Genomic DNA, 19,870 nt, shown 5'->3' with positions numbered 1-19,870 from the left:
TGAGAAGTCTGCTGTGAAATGCAGGGGGCTCTGGCACTAGAGCAGCCTGGCGAGGAGCCCACGCTGTCACTCATTGGCTGTGTGATTTGGAGCATGATCAATGTGATGTGTGTGTGTGTGTGTGTGTTGTTATAGAGATGTGACCTCAATATAAACATGAGAGATGTGTGCACAGGCCAGGAGAGACAGTTTTCTCCTTTCCAGTGCTGGAGGCTGAAGTCCTCAGAGCAGGAGGCCAGGAAGAGGTGGGCAAGAGGTGGAGGAAGCAAGGACAAGCTGGAATCTAAGGCTCAGCTGCCACCCTCCTCTGTCGCTCTCCATCTCTACACCTCCAGCTTACACGACTGCAAGAGATCCCACAGGAGGTGGAGGAGCCTGGAGCCTGTCTGCATCCCCGCCATCCAGGAGGTCAGCAGAGAAGCCACAGGTCATGAGCTGCAAAGATGCCTCATGCCCTGCCCCAGCCTCTGGAGGGTAAAGGAATATGGCTGCACCACTCCTTCCACCTTCCAAGTCTTGCACATTGTTAGGGTTTGAATGTGTCCTCAAATTACACGTGCTGGAAATTTAACTCCCCAAGTGGTAATATGGAGAAATGAGGCCTTTCAGACGTGATTGGTTATGGTGGCCCTGCCCTCGTGGAAGGATGGATCCATCCATGGACTAATGGGTTCATGGATCGATGGATTATCATGGAAGTGAGACTCGTGGCTTTATAAAAGAGGTGCCAGGTGCAGTGGCTCAGTCCTGTAATCCCAACACTTTGGGAGGCCAAAGCAAGTGGATCACTTGAGATCCGGAGTTCAAGACCAGACTGAGCAACATGGTGAAACACCATCTCTACTAAAAACTCAAAAATTAACCAGGCATGGTGGCAGTTGCCTGTAATCCTAGCTACTCAGGAGGCTGAGATAGGAGAATTGCTTCAACCTGGAAGGCAGAGGTTGCAGTGAGCCAAGATCGCAACACTGCCCTCCAGCCTAGGCAACAAAGTGATACCCCATCTCAAAAAAAAAAAAAAAGATGAAGACACATCTGAGCACCCTAGCACCTTCAGCCCCCCCGGCCACCTTGGGATTCTGCGGAGAATCTCCACCAGCAAGAAGGCCCTCACCAGATGCAGCCCCTTGACCTTGGACTTCCCAGCCTTCCAAACGGTAAGAAATAAATTTCTTTTCTTTATCAATAACCCAGTTTCAGATATTCTGTTATAAGCAACAGAAACTAAGACACACACAAACATCCCTCCCTGCACACGTTACCTCAGAACTTTTCAGGGAGGGGGATTCTAGGAAATGCAGTTACTGTTTATCAGAGCTGCCGCAGTGCAAACCCACACAGGTCAAGTCACGGAACTCTGCCGGGTCCCCATGGGACAGCCATGGCTACCTGACTGGGAGGCCTTCATGTTTTAATACATAAAGAAGCACCATTGACCAGCAAAAAATGTCACCTTCTTTCTGCCATCCCCCACCCACTCTCCTGAGGGAGGCAGGAGGAGCCCCTCTAGGCTATTAGAAATGCTTCAGAAAACTGATTGGAAGGTAAGGAATTAATGGAAAGGGATGGTGCAGATTCAGTGTTTGTAGGGCTGGTGTATATAACACATGGAGCGCCTTTATAAACAAATACACAACTCAGTATAAAATTAGGCACGAAAGTATTTCTTTTTGTGTGTACGTGAAGGAACCTTAACTCTGTCACCCAAGCTGGAGTGCAGTAGCGCAATCTCAGCTCACTGCAACCTCCACTTCCCAGATTCAAGCAACTCTCATGCATCAGCCTCTCAAATAGTTGGGATTACAGGCACCTGCCACCATGCCTGGCTAATTTTTGTGTTTTTAGTAGAGATGTAGTTTCACCATGTTGGCCAGGCTGATCTTGAACTCTTGATCTCAGGTGATCCACTTGCTTCAGCCTCCCAAAGTGCTGGGATTACAGGTATGAGCCACTGCATCTGACCAAAAGTATTTCTTTAGAATGAGAAAACAAAGAGGTTACAATCTTTTTTTTTTTTTTTTTTTGAGATAGCATCTTGCTCCGTGGTTCAGGCTAGAGTGCGGTGGTATGATCTCGGCTCACTGCAACCTCCACCTCGTGGGGTTAAGCGAGTCTCCTGTTTTAGCCTCCTGAGTAGCTGGGATTACAGGCACGCACCACCACACCTCGCTAATTTTTGTATTTTCAGTAGAGACAGGGTTTCACCATGTTGGCCAGGCTCTTGAGCTCCTGACCTCAGGTGATTCACCCACATCACTCTCCCAAAGTGCTGGGATTGCAGGCATGAGCCACTGCATCTGGTCTGGTTACAAAATTTTTCAAAGATGCCAAACACCACTAACATCACAAGATCCAGAAAAGCGAAACACTATCTGTATTGGTTAACTGCCTGATACACTTCCACAGTACTCTTTACTTACAATTTTTTTTTACTGTGACATCTTTGCCTCTATATATGACAAACTTTTGCAATATTCTCTATAGGAGTAGAAAGTTAATTCAGTCTTTCTTCTACAATTTATCAAAAATTATTTTTTAATTATTGACAGTATAGAAAAGTTTCTTTAAACTTCACTATTTGTTGTTGATCTATCTCTCTATGCCTATGCTATAAAATGTCAAGACATTACTCAAAAATCTCATAGCCACTGCAACGCCACCCTATGTGAGTAGAACATTGGAGGAAAACGCTGTGGTACATTGGAAGAGGAAAAAAGACAAAAGCCCAAAGCCCAAACAATTGTGGGCAAAGTCTGTCACTTTGCAGATTTCACAAAAGCATATGACCATGTGAACACAGTGCCTTCTTATGGCCTGGGAAGAGGCCCGCAAAGGAGGGCCACTGAAGGTTAAGCTTTCAGTAACTTCACAGTAAATCTGCCTCCAAAGCAGGGACTGCAGGAGGGCACTCACTTAGGAAGTTAGATGAAATCATGGAGGCATCACATGGTGACGTGGAAGGGTGGATACAGATATAGACAAAGGATGCTGGATGCCCTTCACATGAAATACCAATAGCTTCGGTTTCCTGTTTTCTTCAGATTGGAGATCTCAGTAGAAGAGTCAGCTGCCGATGACTTCAAGAGTCGTTCAGCCAGGAGGAGCAGAAAAACGTAAATGCAACCCCTGAGAACTGACCTTTCCAGGGCAAGTTGCTTTAGGGCTTTTGCAACTACTTGCAATTGGGATACTGAATGCTCGACCTTGGCTTTAGTGTGGCTACCTCTGAACACTCTACCTCAAAGGAGGAGGTTGCAGACCTTCCTGGCCTTAGTGTAATCAGACAGCTTAACTTCAAAATGTATTTTAAAACTTTTTTTTCCTTTCCCTTGGGTTTCAAATATGTAATTTTTTTTTTTTTTTTTTTTTTTTTTTTTTACAGGCTTGCTCTGCTGCCCAGGCTGGAGTGCAGTAGTGCAATTTCAGTCACTGCAACCTCCACCTCCCAGGTTCAAGCAATTCTCCTGCCTCAGCCTCCCAATTAGCTGGGATTACAGGCACATGTCACCACGCCTGGCTCATTTCTGTATTTTTAGTAGAGACGAGGTTTCACCATGTTAGTCAAGCTGGTCTTGAACTACTGACCTCAGGTAATACACGTGTCTCGGCCTCCCAAAGTGCTGGGATTACAGGTGTGAGCCACTGCACCCAGCCTCAGTGCATCATTTTTGAAGTGATTCCAACTTACAGCCCGCTTTTTTCACATAACACATACATACATCTCTATGTCTCGAAATACTCAATGCATAATTCAATTGTCTGCTAGGTATTTCATCACATATTTTTACGAGCATAGCCAATTTCAAAAGAGTTCTACAAAGAGGAAATACAAGAAGGCGGAAAGAGCAAAAGAAACGCTCTATGTTGCAAAACCCATTTTTGTTAATGCGTCCAGTGGGCTCCCCGGACGACCTGCTTTTAAATTCTTGGCCTCCCTGCACCATGTCCCTCCTTTGCTGCGCTGGTTTTATGACACATCTTGGAAGAACAGGGCAGATTTAAAATCCTCTCCCAACAGGCGTCAAACTGGACACAGCTGCTAAGGGACTTCCTCCTCGTGCACCGCGGCAGGCTCCAGGGCAAACCCCACGCAGTTACGAAACGCTGGAAGTTTCTGTCTCTCCCTCCCCCAGCTCTGGAAGTTTCTGTCTCTCCCTCCACCGGCTTGGAGCCCATTCCCCCCTAGTGCCCCACCCCCTCCTTCACTGGCCCCTAACCCCTTCCCCTTAAAATACCCTTTTCAAAAGGGAGTTGACGGGAGGTGGGGGTTGTAGAGAGCCAAGATTGTGCCACTGCACTCCAGCCTGGCGATGGAGCGAAACTCCCTCTCAAAAAAAAAAAGAGGGGGGTTAAAAGCTTAATATGTACTCTGGGGGCTATGAAAGCATACTTTTCGTCCAAAGGGGCGAATCCTCAAATTGTGCGATCAGGCACCTGAGTGGCGGGAGAGGAGAGTGAAGTAGGGGCAGGAGGCGTGGGGGCTCCAGGGAACGCCCGGGGGCCTGGGCCGGGGTCCCGAAGGGCCCTCGAAGGGATCGCGGCCCCCCGAAGGTGGGCGTCCTGTGTGGCTCCAGTCTCCAGGACGTTTCGCGAGGCTCCCGGCTCCGGGAGGCCGGCTGCGTGGGGTCCCCGCGCGGCGGCCGCAGAGGCCCCCAGGGCCGGGGTTCCTGGAGCAGGAAAGTCCCGTGCGGGGGCGGGGCCCTGGGGGAGGGGCAGGGGCGCCGGAGGTGGGGCGGGGCGGGCTGGGCTGGGCTGGGCTGGGTGCGGGCTGCCGAGCCGTGTCCCCTCCGCCGGGACGCGCCGCTGCCGCTCGGGAAGAGGCGGGTCTTGCGCGCCCTGCGCTCGCTATGGCGGCCCGGGCGGCTACGTGAGCGGCTCCGCGGACCCCGAGCGGGGCCCCAGCCGCGCCCTGAGCCGCCGCCGGGCGCCCGGGGCCATGCGGCCGACGCAGCTGTGGTCGCTGCTGCTGCTGCTGCTGCTCGGAGCCTGCGCCGCGGCCGACGCCCTCCAGCCAGGTGAGCCGGGCCTGGGCCTCCCCGGCGGGTCGCGGGCGCAGCCGCTGCTTATGGGGGGGGTGGGGGGAATCTGTGGGGTGCTCAGATCGGGTGGGAAATTTACGGGTTCCCCGGGTGGGGGCTGCGGGGTGCCAAGAGCGAGAGGGGCCCGGGGGAGCCCTCAGCGGGGCTGGGGTGGGCGGCCAGGAGCTGGGCAGGAGCTGGAAGACTGGGGTGCGCCCCTCCCGGCGTCCTGGCCGCCGGGACACCCCTCTCCAGGAGGGGACACTCGCTGCCCCTCCGTGAAGCCGGCACCCTCGGCTGCGACGACTTCCCCACCCGCGCGACCGCGCCGGGAAAGCCAGCGTGGCCCAAGTCTCCAAATTTCTCGGAATGAACAACGGCAGATTGAATCCGGGGCTCGGGCAGGGGCCGCCTCTGCAGGCCACGGGTTCTGCAGCCTGGCCGGACCGCGCTGTGTCCCCGCCTGGAGCGCCTCCCGGGGGCCTGGCTGAAAGCTGGACTCACTCCTTTTGTAGAGGCAGCGGTGGAGCAGGGACCAGCGTCTTGGACTGGCGACCCAGACTCAATTCCGACTTTGGCCGGGGACATGTTTGACCCTAGGTGTGAAACCCAGACAGTTCCCGCGGTTATAGAGATGGGCAGCAGCATTCAGGCAGGGCCCAGAACTGTCCGGTGCCTTCAGTGTTGGGGTGGAGGAGGAAGTGTGTCAACGGAGCCAGGCTTTTATTTACTTATTTATTTATTTTATTACTTTTTGAGACAGGGTGTCGCTCTGTCGCCCAGGCTGGGGTGCAAGTGACCATCTCGACTACTGCAGCCTCCGCTTCCCGTCCTCAAGGGATCCTCCCACCTCAGCCTCCTGAGGAGGTGGGATTATTGCCCATACCTGGCCAAATGTTTGGTTTTTTGTACAGAGGAAGAGGTCTCGCTATGTTGCCCAGGCTGGTCTTGAACTCCTGGGCTCCAGCAATCCGCCAGCCTCGGCCTCTGAAAGTTTTGGAATTCAGGCTTGAGGCGCCATACGATGCTGAGCCAGGCTTTTAAAACCGGCTCTGTCCCCACCCAGAGGGCTTCTTACCTGGCGGCCCCCTTAACCTCTGACACCAATTGACCGGGCTTATGAGCCAAACATCAAAACCAAGAGAAGATCGTGCGCAGTGGCTCACGGCAGAGGTATGGTGATGCACTCCTGTAATCCCAGCTACTCGGAAGGCTGAGGAAGGAGAATCACTTGAACCCGGGAGGTAGAGGTTGCAGTGAGCTGAGACTGTACTCCAGCCTGCAAGACAGGAGCAAGACTCCATCTCAAAAAAAAAAAAAGTTTTGGTCTGTGTTGCCAAAGAAAACAAACAAAAAACTGACTGCAGGCACTGTGGCTCACGCCTGTAATCCCAGCACTTTGGGAGCCCGAGGCGGGCAGATCATGAGGTCAGGAGTTCTAGACCAGCCTGGCCAACGTGGTGAAACCCCGTTTCTACTAAAAAAATACAAAAATTAGGCAGGCGTGGTGGCGCGTTCCTGTAGTCCCAGCTACAGGAACTACTCAGGAGGCTGAGGCAGGAGAATCGCTTGAACTTGGGAGGTGGAGATTGCAGTGAGCCAACATCGTGCCACTGCACTCCAGCCTGGGTGACAGAGTAAGACACTGTCTCACAAAAAAGAAAGAAAAGGGGGAAAAGACCGTAATGGCAAAGGTGAGGGAGAACATTGCTGTGTGTGTATCTGTATTTTGCTGGGTTCTTTTCCATGGAGAGAGTGATAGGTTGGACAGCCCTGAAACTGTCTTGAGAACTTAGAAGATTCTTCCTATTCGAAACTGTAACATGGTGTTGGGGCTTTGTTTCTTCTTCGGGCATTTCTTGCAAAGGCCCTTGGGTTCCATATCTCCTTGATCTGGGGTGCCTTGCACATGAGGAAATTATTAACTGTTTTCCATGGAAGTCAGACCGATAGGTTCAAATCCTGACTTTACTTGGACTTGGCTTTAAGTCTTGAGCAACATGTGTATGCCGCTCCCTAGGCCTCCTTCTAATGAGAGTTGATGATTGTCCTGGTGTGGGATAGGCAGGCCTGTAACTTCACACCAGAGAGAAATGACTAGTGGTGATCTGTGGACTGTCTGTGACTCACCTGCGCTGAGTCCAGAGGTTGAGAGATGTGTTTAGAAACTTTATAGTTTGATGTTGCCACAACATCCAGGTGCCTGTACATCTTGCTAACGATTAACTTTTATTGTATTCTACAAAAGTTTTGGTCTGGCCGGGTGCGGTGGCTCACGCCTGTAATTTTATTACTTTTGGGAGGCCGAGGCAGGTGGATCACCTGAGGTCAGGAGTTCAAGACCAGCCTGGCCAACATGGTGAAACCTCATGTCTACTAAAAATACAAAAATTAGCCCAGGTGTGGTGATGCATGCCTGTAATCCCAGCTACTCGGGAGGCTGAGGAAGGAGAATCACTTGAACCCGGGAGATGGAGGTTGCAGTGAGCCGAGACTGCGCTCCAGCCTGGGGGACAGGAGAAAAGCTCCATCTCAAAAAAAAAAAAAAAAAGAAAAAAACTAGTAGCGCTTTAATCTCTATTTTGCAACTATTTGAACATTTTCATATTAAACAGCTTAAAAACAAACCCAATGGATGTTTTCAAGAAAAACCCTTTTTTAGTCAAAACACAAAGTGAAAATATTCACAATGATCATATGGCAAATGGGTGGTAGAAGGGTTTTCACACTTTCCCATAACTTACAGGTGTAATTATGAAATTGCTTTTATGGTCGGAGAAAAAAAAGAGTGTTGGAAACTTTTTTTTTTTTTTTTGAGACAGTGTCTCTCCGTCACCCCAGCTGCAGTGCAGTGACATCATCACAGCTCACTGCAGCCTCAGCCTCCCGGGCTCAAGCCATCCTCCCACCCCCGCCTTCTGAGTAGCTGGGACTACAGCACATGCCACCATACTTGACTAATTTTTGTATATTTTGTAGAGATGGGGTTTCATCACGTTGCCCAAGCTGGTCTGGAACTCCTGGGGTCAAGAGATCCTCCCACCTCAGCCTCCCAAAGTGCTAGGATTATAGATGAGATCCACCCAGCCAGACTCCAGAAGCACATTTTTTTTTTTTTTTTTTGAGACGGAGTTTCGCTCTTGTTACCCAGGCTGGAGTACAATGGCGCGATCTCGGCTCACCGCAACCTCCGCCTCCTGGGTTCAGGCAATTCTCCTGCCTCAGCCTCCTGAGTAGCTGGGATTACAGGCACATGCCACCATGCCCAGCTGAATTTTTGTATTTTTAGTAGAGACGGGGTTTCACCATGCTGACCAGGATGGTCTCGATCTCTTGACCTCGTGATCCACCCGCCTTGACCTCCCAAAGTGCTGGGATTACAGGCGTGAGCACATTTTTTAAAGGGAGACATAGTATCTATCTCTTAGAGTTGTATAAGGATAGAATATATAAAACATGGGACCTAAGGCAATTTGTAGCAATGCCCTGTTAAGTAGTAGCTATTTGCAATAAATCAACAGACAGTTTGGTTAGTTACCTGAGTGTTGAGGAATTAAGGCTTCTATTTGTAATTGTAGCAGCTGCTGCTGACTTTTTCAGGGAATTGGATATGTACTGTGCCACAGAAATTTTTTTTTTTTTCTTTTTGCGACAGAGTCTCTGTCACCAGGTTGGGGTGCAGTGGCACAATCTCAGTTTACTGCAACCCCCGCTTCTCAGGTTCAAGTGATTCTCCTGCTTCAGCTTCCCAAGTGGCTGGGACTACAGGCTCGTGCCACCACACCCGGCTAGTTTTTTGTATTTTAGTAGAGACAGGGTTTCACAATGTTGACCAGGATGGTCTCAATCTCCTAACCTCATGATCCATCCATGGTCTCCCAAAGTGCTGGAATTACAGGCGTGAGCCACCGCGCCTGGCTGCAGCAGAATTTGTTATCATTATTTGCTGACTTGAACATCCAAAGCTTCTCATATGCCTAGAGACCACTGAGAAAGACAGTAAGTACCCAGCAACTTAAAAACCATTGCATGTGAATGTCCACTGGGTAAGCTGCTGAGTGTTCATAATCTCAGCAAGTGAAAATATCATGTAGCTGGAATGTTTTTGCTACCTTTATAAATGATCATGATAGTAACATTTGTTGTGCCCCTATTCTAGGTCAGATGAGATGCCAAGTGCTTTATATACATTTCCTCTCTTAATTTTCTCAGCCATTCTTTCAAAGTAGGTTATATCTCCATTTTACTCCCTAGAAAGTCAAACCTTTCTTGATAGGAAGAGCCAAATAATCTAGGTCAGTAACTTGATGTCTAGTTTATTTTTTATTTTTTTTTTTTTATTTTTTGAGATGGAGTCTTGCTCTGTCACCCAGGCTGGAATGCAGTGGTACAATCTTGGCTCACTGCAACCTCCTCCACCTCCCGGGTTCAAGCGATTCTCCTGCCTCAGCCTCCTGAGTAGCTGAGACTAAAGGCACATGCCACCACACCCAGCTAATTTGTGTATTTTTAATAGAGACGGGGTTTCACCATGTTGGCCATGATGGTCTCGAACTCCTGGCCTCAGGTGATCCACCCACCTCACCCTTCCAAAGTGCTGGGATTACAGGTGTGAACCACTGCGCCCCGGCCCTCCTACCCTTAAATATGCATAAAGTCTGAAATGCCTGGATCTGGGTTAGATAGATGAAAGGCAACAGGATGGGTCAGGAAGGCAGACTTTCTTCACTGGTTGTTTTTTTTGCCCTTCATCGGTTGTTAAATGCTCCTAGTGTTAGGCCCTGAGCATATAAAAATTATTAAGACAATCAATGTAGAGAATAGTTTACTTAGAGACATTGTCAGAACAAATAAGGTAACTGCATTACCATATGTGCTGTAATAGATACACATACACTGTCTGCCATGATTTTTCAAAAGTACTATAATAGAAATATTTAAAAATGTTATAGGACACTACTTGCCAGGAAGAGTTGAGGAAAGTCCAATAGAGGAAGAACAAACTGAGCTGGGTTTTGAAGCATGAATAGGAGTTTCAGATTTAAAAAAAAAGAAGAAGAAGAAATAAAATATGCAAAATTATGTAGGCCCAAAAGAAAATAGGGTGGAGTTTATGGTGTTTTAGAGAGTGGTGATAATTAATCTGTTTGGGATAAGATTGTGAAGGATTTTCAGCTTACTCAAGTCTGAACTCCACCGTCTATGCCAGGAATTGGCAAACGTTTTCTGTAAAGAAGTAGACAGTATGCATTCAAATGGTTATAGAAGTTTGAGTAAATGGCTAATTTCTGAATTCGAAATGGCATTTGAGACTGCCTAGGGAGAGTGCTCAGGTCATGTTTATGTTTAAATGTGTGGTTATTTTTTCCTCTTGCTTTTTCACATGTCCCTTGGTTTCCTAAGCTAAGGTTTTGGAAATGAGATTTTGACAGTTGAATCACTTAAAATGCCCTCTCTAAGCATGTGCTTTTCCTTCTTTAAAGCATTCCCTTTGAGGAATAAGAATAATTGTTCTCTAATGTAGTGTAAGACTTGGGATTCAACCATTAATCCATTAGTCTAGTTCAATAAGCTTCATTTTTTTTTTTGTTGGTAGCACATGTTTATGGGAGAACATACCAATAATTGCCTTGCCTTTGGGGAAGTTTCAGTTTATTAAAAGCAGTTACAGATATATTACAGATGTAGTAGATTATACAGGAAGTTCCTCAACAGGCAAGAAGGTTCAGCAAGTTCGTTGTCTTAATTATAATAACTTTCTTTTTCCAAGACTGAGTCTTGCTCTGTTGCCCAGGCTGGAGTGCAGTGGCATGATCTCAGCTCACTGCAACATCTGCACCCCAGGTTCAAGTGATTCTCTGCCTCAGCCTCCCAAGTAGCTGGGATTACAGGTGCACACCACCACACCTGGCTAATTTTTGTATGTTTAGTAGAAATGGGGTTTCACCATCTTGGCCAGGCTGGACTTGAACTCCTGACCTTGTGATCCACCAGCTTCAGCCTCCCAAAGTGCTGGGATTACAGGCATGGGCCACCACGCCCAGCCTACAATAACGTTTTATTTATTTATTTATTTATTGGCAGAGTCTCACTTTGTCACCCAGGGGAAGTACAGTGGCACAGTCTTGGCTCATTGCATCCTCTACCTGCCAGGTTCAAGTTATTCTTGTGCTTCAGCCTCCCAAGTAGCTGGAATTGCAGGTGTTCACCACCACGCCTAGCTAATTGTTATATTTTTAGTAGAGACAGAGCTTCACCATGTTGACCAGGCTGGTCTCGAACTCCCAACCTCAGGTGATCCTCCTGCCCCAGCCTCCCAAAGTGCTGGGATTACAGGTGTGAGCCACTTGAGTACCCCGAGTTCGGAAGTGATGGCCCCCTGGTCCCACTTTTTCTCTTCATCTTTTTCTCATTCCTTTGTCACCACCGAACTCGGGGTACCCACGGGTCATGTAGGGCTGGCTCCCTACATTCTGGTGCCCAATGTGGGACTCATGGATCCCTACATTCTGGCGCACCAACCTGTGGGGCTCATGGCTTCCCTACACTGCTGATTACCTGACTTCAGTCAGTGAGACTGACTTTAAACTTCTGACCAGCAGAACTGCAAACAAACAAATCTGGATTCGATTATTTATTTATTTTTAGAGATAGGGTCTCTCTATGTTGGCCAGGCTAGAGTGCAGTGGCTGTTCACAGGGGTGATCACAGGGCATGCACTACAGCCTCAAACTCCTGGCCTCCAGCGATCCTCCCACCTCGGCCTCTTGAGCAGCTGGCACTACAGGTGTGCGCCCCCACACTCAGCTAAATCTGGGTTGTGTGGAGCCACTAGGTTAGTGGTAATGTGTTACAGTGCTAAGAGGAACCTAGTACAGCGAATAAAAGGCGTTGTTAGATTTTTTGAATGCCCAGCCCTAAGCAGGCACTCACCCTGTTCCCAGAAAGAGCCGGGTCCAGCTGCGTTTTCTTGTGGCCCCAATAACTAGGAGCAGACAAACTAGGAAAAAGGGAATTTATTGCTGTAACGGAACACAGGGGGAAGGTTGGGGCTACTTCCACGAGACCAACTCAGAGTGTTACCATTTTCTTAGTGCCTATATAGATTTGGGTTATGTGCCTGTGTGCGGTATTGCACTTGTCTAAGTCTATGGGTAACTAATTTTGTTTCAACTAGAAGATTAGAGAAGGGAAAAGTGCTTTCTAAGTCTAATCAAGCTGTGATTACCTTCAAAGCCTGTCTCCTAACTTCTATTTAATGAGAACTGTGGTAGTAGAGTGTTAATTTTTGAGATGGAGTGTCGCTCTGTCACCCAGGCTGGAGCGCAGTGGTACACTCATCTCGCTGCAACCTCCGCCTCACAGGTTCAAGCCATTCTCCTGCCTCAGCCTCCCAAGTAGCTGGGACTCCAGGTGTGTGTGCGACCCCGGCTGTGGGACCCCGACCCACGGAGGCAGGCGCTCAATAGACTCGAGGCAGGACGCGTGGTGACCGGTACCGACTTTATTGGGATCTCCGGGCGACTCAAGCGGGAAGGGAGGAATCGCGCGCGCTTTCTTTGTTCGGTCGACTTTATAGGGACAAAGGGCCTGGGGCGGTAGGAGAGCTGGTGGGGCGGATGGTGATTGGTTCAGTGGGCCGCTGGGCGGGAAGGTTGCTGGTCTTGGGCCGGGCCAGGATAGAGTGAGATCAGGGACCCTCCCTGTGGGGGAGGAAGGGCCTTCCTTATCGGGAATTAGGTTCTTTCCACATGGCTGGGGAACGGGGCCAAAAGTCCTCTACCAGACAGTGTGTGCCACCATGCCTGGCTATGTTGTATTTTTAGTAGAGATGGGGTTTCACCGTGTTGGCCAGGCTGGTCTCAAACTCCTGACCTCAGGTGATCCACCCACCTTGCCTCCCAAAGTGCTGGGATTACAGGCATGAGCCACTGCACCCGCCAGGGGTGTTTATTTCTGTCTCATCTCATTTACAGTTTGGTCTGGAGAGCTGCCTTAGACTCTCCAATAAATCTGTTCCAACAGCTGCCTCTGTTATCTCGACTTGCTCCAGGTTTGGGAGAAGCCTGTGTAGGATGTGTGTTTCATTTCTGGCTTTGATGTCTGGGCATCAGTTTCCCTGGGTTTAGTTCTTAGCTTAATATTAAGGCAGCGCTGTGGAAATTTGTCTGTATAGCTAGGGTGCTATGCAGGCCTGCCTGTGTGACTGTCGGGGAGAACTGACCCACCACAGTGCCTCTCTGGAAGCAGCCATTCAGTCCCCAGCTCCCTTGGGGATTGCTAGGTTATAACAGCCACAGCACGCCCAGTAGGCCTGCCTCCCACCACGTGGCTTCACCTGTGCCTTCAGCTCAGGTTGTCGTGAGGCCTACTGTGTGTCAGGAGAAGTGTTGTTAGCTGGTTGGATGAAGGTCACCCAGAGCTCGTAGGTGTGGAGGGGAAGGGCATCCTATAACTAAACAAATGGCCAGAGACTTGGCTTTCTGAAGAAGAGCCGGTGGTCAGGCTGTCAGCTGATCTCTTTGAGGTTGTACGCACTTCCTGAAAATGTGTGGCTTGAATTTCCTGCTTTGAATTCTGGAACAGCATATTTTTCTAACCTTTCTTCCACCTTCTGGGCATTTCTCATTAATCTTTTTGGTCAAAAGTCTTTTCTTAATTATGTTTTCTTTCTAAGACAAAAGGCTCCCTGTGAAGTATCTGCTTGGGGAAGGGAGGAGTTGAAGTTGTTACTTCCAGGTCACCCCAAAGGGAGGGATTCTGATATTGATGGTGTTTCCAGGAAAGTATATCCTTTTCTTTCTCTGTTTATTATGTTTTTGCTTTGTTTTAAGACAGAATCTCACTCTGTTGCCCAGGCTGGAGTGCAGTGGCTTGATCTCAGCTCACTGCAAACTCTGCCTCCTGGGTTCAAGCAATTCTCCTGCCTCAGCCCCCTGAGTAGCTGGGACTACAGGCAGTCACCACTGCACCCAGCTAAGTTTTGTATTTTTAGTAGAGACAGCATTTCGCCATGTTGGCCAGGCTGGTCTTGAACTCCTGACCTCAAGTGATCTGCCTGCTTTGGCCTCCCAAAGTGCTGGGATTACAGGTGTGAGCCACTGTGCTAGGCCATATTGTCCCCTAATTTTAATGTGCATGAGAAGCAACTTGTTGAAAATGCAGATTTCCTGGTCTGGGTTGGGGCCTGGGGACCTGCGTTTTAACCAGCACCCCAGTGATTGTGATGCTGGGGGTCCGTGAGAAACACAGCAGCTCTGATGGTGCCCAGAAGTCGCCACTCCTTGCCCTCTCCCCACACCTTGGGCTTTGTGTACCCGATATAAGGTGTTTGTGCATGTGTAGTGCATGTGTGTGTACACTTATTTGTGGACATTTACCAGACACTCCCTTGGCATTAAATCTGAAGCTAATGCGTGTCACATGATCACCACTTTAGTCTTCCCCGCAGCCCTGTGGGTGTACCATTATTGATCCCTTATTCCCGAAAAAGAAACTCAAGCTCAGACAGGCGAAGTGACCTGCCCCAAGCCGGATGCACTTGCTAATGGTAGAACTGGGACCCCAGTCTAGCCAGACTCCGGGGCCCAGGACCTGTTCGTAACATGTGGGACCCACAGGCAGAAAGGCTGCCCCAGGCGCCTCTTCTTTTTTCACTGCCTGTACCAGTAGGGCCATCTTTGTCGCCAAAAGTCAGGGTGTGGGGCCATGCCCGGGGGACCTGGTAATGCCATTTGTGCACTTTCACAAAAACTGAGTTGTATGAATGACGTAGGTAATGTGCATTGAAACATTTTTGTAATAATTTCCCTCTCTCTCCTCCCCTCCCCACTTCTTATTCTCTGTCCCCCTCAAGACTCTCTTTCCCAGCTGCCCGCTCCTCAGCACCCGAGGATTCGCCTGTACAACGAAGAACAGGTCCTGAGTTGGGAGCCAGTGACCCTGAGCAATGGCACGAGGCCTGTGGTCTACCGGGTGCAGTTTAAATAGTAAGCCAGTATTTCTGTTAGATCCTTGCCGGGAGCTGTGGGGGCATCGTGGGGAACCCTAGGGCCACCTACTAGTTCCCGCCTCTGTGCACGGTTTGTTATCAAACCCGTGGGAAGCACATCTTTCTTGGAACTTGTAAAACCTCTGAGGACAGAGGTTCCACAACCTCCCACTCATCTGAAGGCATAAACTAAACTGGCGGTCACAACTCTGCTGTCTAACCACATAGCTTCTTGCTTTGGTGGAAAGTTTATTCTTTTACTGGTTTCAGGAGAAGGGTTATAAAAATAGGCTTCCGCCATGGAAGGGCAGGAGGCAGCTTTTAGTCTTCATCTTCGGGCTTAAAAATCTGATTGCCTTAACCTTATAGATCAAATAGGGCCTGATCAGAAATGTTTTTGGTTAATTACAATGAATTCTCAGTTTCTCAACTGGTTTTCCATTTTGTATATTATCCTGACTCCTTCATCTTTCTCTTACCTCTTCAAGCTTCTGCAGAATTGGCCATCACTTGATTTGCAATATTAATACATATAGAGGCCGGGCGCAGTGGCTCACACCTATAATCCTAGCACTTTGGGAGGCCAAGGCAGGCAGATCACAAGGTCAGGAGTTAGAGACCAGCCTGGCCAATATGGTGAAACACCATCTCTACTAAAAATACAAAAATTAGCCAGACGGGGTGGCGGGCACCTGTAGTCCCAGCTACTCAGGAGGCTGAGGCAGGAGAATCGCTTGAACTCAGGAGGCGGAGGTTGCAGTGAGCCAAGATCACACCACTGCACTCCAGCCTGGGCAAAAGAGCAAGACTCCGTCTCAAAAAAAGTACATACATACATACACACAGAAAGAGGTCAAAGTCCACATCCTTTGTTATTTTTTGTTTACATTGTTAAGTAGGTTAATTAAAGAGTAAGGTAAAGTTATTGGCTAAGTCATTTTGTACTATTCAGTAAACCAGATGTAAACACATGATGATGTCCAGTGCTTGTGAGATGGGATTACGGTTCACCTGTATTCACCTGATGCTGTTTGCAGAATCAATTAGCATAGTCATTTCAGAGAGTAATTCTACCAGACATTTGAAGTTATGGAAATGTCCATAGTAGCTTTCTTGTGTGTGTGTATGTCGTTGTTGTTGTTTTGAGATGGAGTCTCCTTGTATCGCCCAGGCTGGAGTGCAGTAGCACGATCTCAACTCACTATAACCTCTACCTCTTGGATTCAAGTGATTCTCATGCCTCCCGAGTAGCTGGGACTACAGGCGTGAGTTGCCACGGCTGGCTAATGTGTATATTTTTAGTAGAGATGGGGTTTTGCCATATTGGCCAGGCTGGTCTCAAATTTCTGGTCTCAAATGATCTGCCCACCTGGGCCTCCCAAAGTGCTGGGATTGCAGGCGTGAGCCACCGCAACCAGCCTTCACTGTAGTTTTACCCTACACAGATAATTCAACCCCCCATCAAAAAAAAAAAAAAGAGAGAAACCAAAACTACAATCATGAAGAGATACACGGAAGTGTATATTCATATCTCTCAGTAGGAAGATGGCAAATTGTAGCCTGCTATTACAGTTGAACACCAAACCACAGGCAGCCACTAGAAAGCATGATTATATGTCATCTGGTAGAAGCTGCAACTCCGTGAACTTTGGCATGTATTTGGTTTTTTTATTTCTTATTTTTGTTAAAGTAAATTTCTATTCACTTTATACTAAAAGGTTGCAAGTGGTGTGTATTTATTGTCAAGAATAGAAAGGTGCCAATCACAGTGGCTCCCACATGTAAAAAACAAAAAAAGAAAAGTAATGTGGAAAAATTGCAGGCAATTGATCTGTTAGAGGAGTGGGTTTCTAGATAACTTCTTTTTTTTTTTTTTCTTTGAGACAAAGTTTCTGTTGGCCAGGCTGGAGTACGGTGGCCCAATCTCAGCTTACTGCAACCTCCACCTCGCAGGTTCAAGCGATTCTCATGCCTCAGCCTTCTGTGTAGCTAGAATTGCAAGTGTGTGCCACCCTACCCGGTTCAGATAACTGCTTCTTATGCTTTTTGGTTTTTTTTTTTTAGACAACGTCTCACCCTGTCCCCCAGGCTGTAGTACAATGGCATGATCATGGCTCAGTGCAGCCTCAACTTCCTGGGCTCAAGAGATTCTCCCACTTTAGCCTCCCAAGTAACTAGGACTACAGGTGTATGCCACTGCACCCAGCTAACTTTTAATTTTTTGAAGAGATGGGATTTCACCATGTTGCCCAGGCTGGCCTTGAACTCTTGGGCTCAAGTGGTCTACCCACCTCAACCTCCCAAAGTGCTGGGATTACAGGTATGAGCCATCTCACTGGCCTTTCTTATTCATTTTTAAATGTCTGTTGTAACAGTATTTGCTTAGTAGAAGCTGGTGCTAAACTGAGGTTTGAGAGTTATCTCTATATCACATTTATCTGTTCCCTTGGTAGTTACAAATTACCAACATTAAGTCACATATAATTAATGGAGCAATCCACCACAACAGGCTGCACAATTTGCTAGCCCCAATGTGAGTCCCCTTATTCAAAAAGTATTAAGACTTTCAAGATGGCAACTGCAGAGCATCAAATGAAGTGCCTTTGTAAGAACACAGCTTGATGTGGGTGCTCAGGCCATATGCCATGAAGCTGGCTACCCGCAGACGTAAGACCCTCAAGCTACACCAGAAGCTTGCTGGGAGAGTCCCAGCTGATGTATTGACTTAGCCTTGACAGCTAATTTATGGGCTTAGCATTTCTTGGCCTTGAACAGGGAAGTATGTTTGCAGGTTTTCATAAGAGATGCTTCTAAAAATAGGAGAAAATGTTATTGCATTTTTAAAAAAACCTTTGATAGAGTTTCATATGATAGACTAACCTGTTTCACTTTGTCTTTTTTTCAGAAAGCCTTTTGTAAATATTTTCTCAGTGATAGGGTTTAAATTTTTTTTTTTTTTTTTTTTTATTATCTCGAATTTCATCCAGGCTGGAGTGCGGTGGTGCAATCTCGGCTCACTGCAACCTTCGGTTCAGTGCAACCTCCACCACCCCCGGTTCAAGCGATTCTCCTGCCTCAGACTCCCGAGTAGCTGGACTTACAGGCGTGTACCACCACGCCCGGCTGATTTTTGTATTATTAGTAGAGACAGGGTTTCACCATGTTGGCCAGGCTGGTCTGGAACTCCTGACTTCAGGTGACCCGCCCACCTCAGCCTCCCAAAGTGCTGGGATTACAGGCGTGAGCCACCTCACCCAGCCTGGAGGTTGGTTTTAGTAAAAGAAACAGGTTACAGTACATGTGAATGTTCCTGTTAGAAAAAATTCAAATTGAGGATGATTTCTGTTTTCTTTTCCGATTTGTAGATTAGATGATGGAAGAGAGCCTTCTCATTTCTTTTTGGATACTTTCACATGTTTGGGACTTTCTATTAATCTTGAAGCTTGTGGGACTTAAATTTCCACCCTGTTTCTCCACAGTAAAGCATTGCTGTGATTAAAAATGAAGATGCCTTTGTTTTTTGACAGTCAGAGTAGCAAGACCAAAATTACATGGAGCACTTTATGGAAGAATTTAAAGTCTGAATCACGGGTAGCAGACAGTGACTGCAGGCTATTTGGTTCCCAGTGTTTAAATTTTTTTTTTTTCCAATTAGTTGCCAACATTAAGAAATCTGGATTTTTCACTTAGAAAAAATAAATAACAGGAAAAAAAAATCCTGATTTCAGTTTTCCTTGAAAATATAGATAGCAAGGTCCCTTCCGGGCACGCCTCCTGGTCTCCTGCCAGCCCCTCCCCAGGCCTGCCCAGCCCTGTCTTCTCAAACATTTTTTTCATTTTCTTCTGATTTTAATAGCAATCCATGTTCTTTATAGAAAATCTGGACAATCTAGAAAAGTAGAAAAAATAATAACCTGTTATTCTACACTCCACGAATAATCACTATTCTTATTTTATTGTATTTATTTTATTTTATTTTATTCTGAGACAGAATCTCTCTTTGTTGCCCAGCCTGGAGTACAGTGGCACGATCTCCGCTCACTGCAACCTCTGCCTCCCAGGTTCAAGTGATTCTCCTGCCTCCACCTCCTAAGTAGCTGGGATGTTACAGGCGCTTGCCACCATGCCTGGCTAATTTTTTTGTATTTTTACTAAAGATGGGGTTTCACCATGTTGGCTGGGCTGGTTTCGAACTCCTGACCTGAAATGATCTGCCCGCCTTAGGCTCCCACAGTGCTGGGGTTACAGGTGTGAGCCACCATGCCCGGCCACTATTCTCATTTTAGACTTTTTTTCTAAATTCATTCTCTTGTTTGAACGTGTGTGTGTGTGTGTGTGTGTGTGTGTGTGTGTAAACCAAACCAAACTGGGGTCAAACTTTTGAGATCTATTTCCTTTTTTTCTCTTAATTTAACATAGTGAAGTGTGAGCATTTTTTCATATACTTATTTCTGTGTGGACATTGTATGTTTCATTATGTGCTGTGTTCAACTTTTCTCCACTCATGGGAGTAGACAGTTGGCAGCTTGTCCCTGTCCTAAGTCATGTCCTCACACATGAATCATATCTGATTCTTACACTTCTAGAAGAGAGGTTTCTGGGTCAAAGAGGATGGACTTAACACTTTTGTGAATGACCTCGCAAAGGCTGGACATAGCTCTTGAGTCCCAGGGTCGAGGTGCTGGGGAGCAGGCCCCACACTGCATTTGAGGAAAAGCCATGCATGTTGCTCTTGGAGGAGGAGGAGCGGGGTGGTTAGAGGGTCTTTCAGTATCTGTCTACCTTGAAAAAGAAATCGCCTCTTCCAGAGCACACCCCTCACCCCCGCCTGAGAGGAGAGGCTTGTGGTTTGCGATCCCTC

The 19,870-nt window shown here is 47.7% G+C and overlaps 1 protein-coding gene across 2 annotated transcripts in view; it reads left to right on the top strand.

Moving 5' to 3' along the window:
* The first annotated feature begins 4,775 nt into the window (after positions 1 to 4,775).
* Positions 4,776 to 19,870, top strand: part of IFNGR2 (interferon gamma receptor 2) — a 28,987-nt gene continuing 13,892 nt past the window's right edge. Inside the window, exons 1-2 of one of the 2 annotated variants that reach the window (XM_032276972.1) lie at positions 4,776 to 5,015; positions 14,875 to 15,007. In XM_032276972.1, the coding sequence (XP_032132863.1) occupies positions 4,937 to 5,015; positions 14,875 to 15,007 (212 nt within the window). In that variant the 5' untranslated portion in view covers positions 4,776 to 4,936. The remainder of the gene's footprint in view (positions 5,016 to 14,874; positions 15,008 to 19,870) is intronic. The other variant, XM_032276973.1, reaches the window with a different exon arrangement.

Source organism: Sapajus apella, unplaced genomic scaffold (genome assembly GCF_009761245.1).
Source record: "Sapajus apella isolate SASKATOON/1434 unplaced genomic scaffold, GSC_monkey_1.0 scaffold8, whole genome shotgun sequence".
NCBI classification, from domain to species: domain Eukaryota; kingdom Metazoa; phylum Chordata; class Mammalia; order Primates; family Cebidae; genus Sapajus; species Sapajus apella.
Note: the sequence above shows the minus strand (reverse complement) of the source record. Positions and strands in the feature narration are given on the sequence as shown.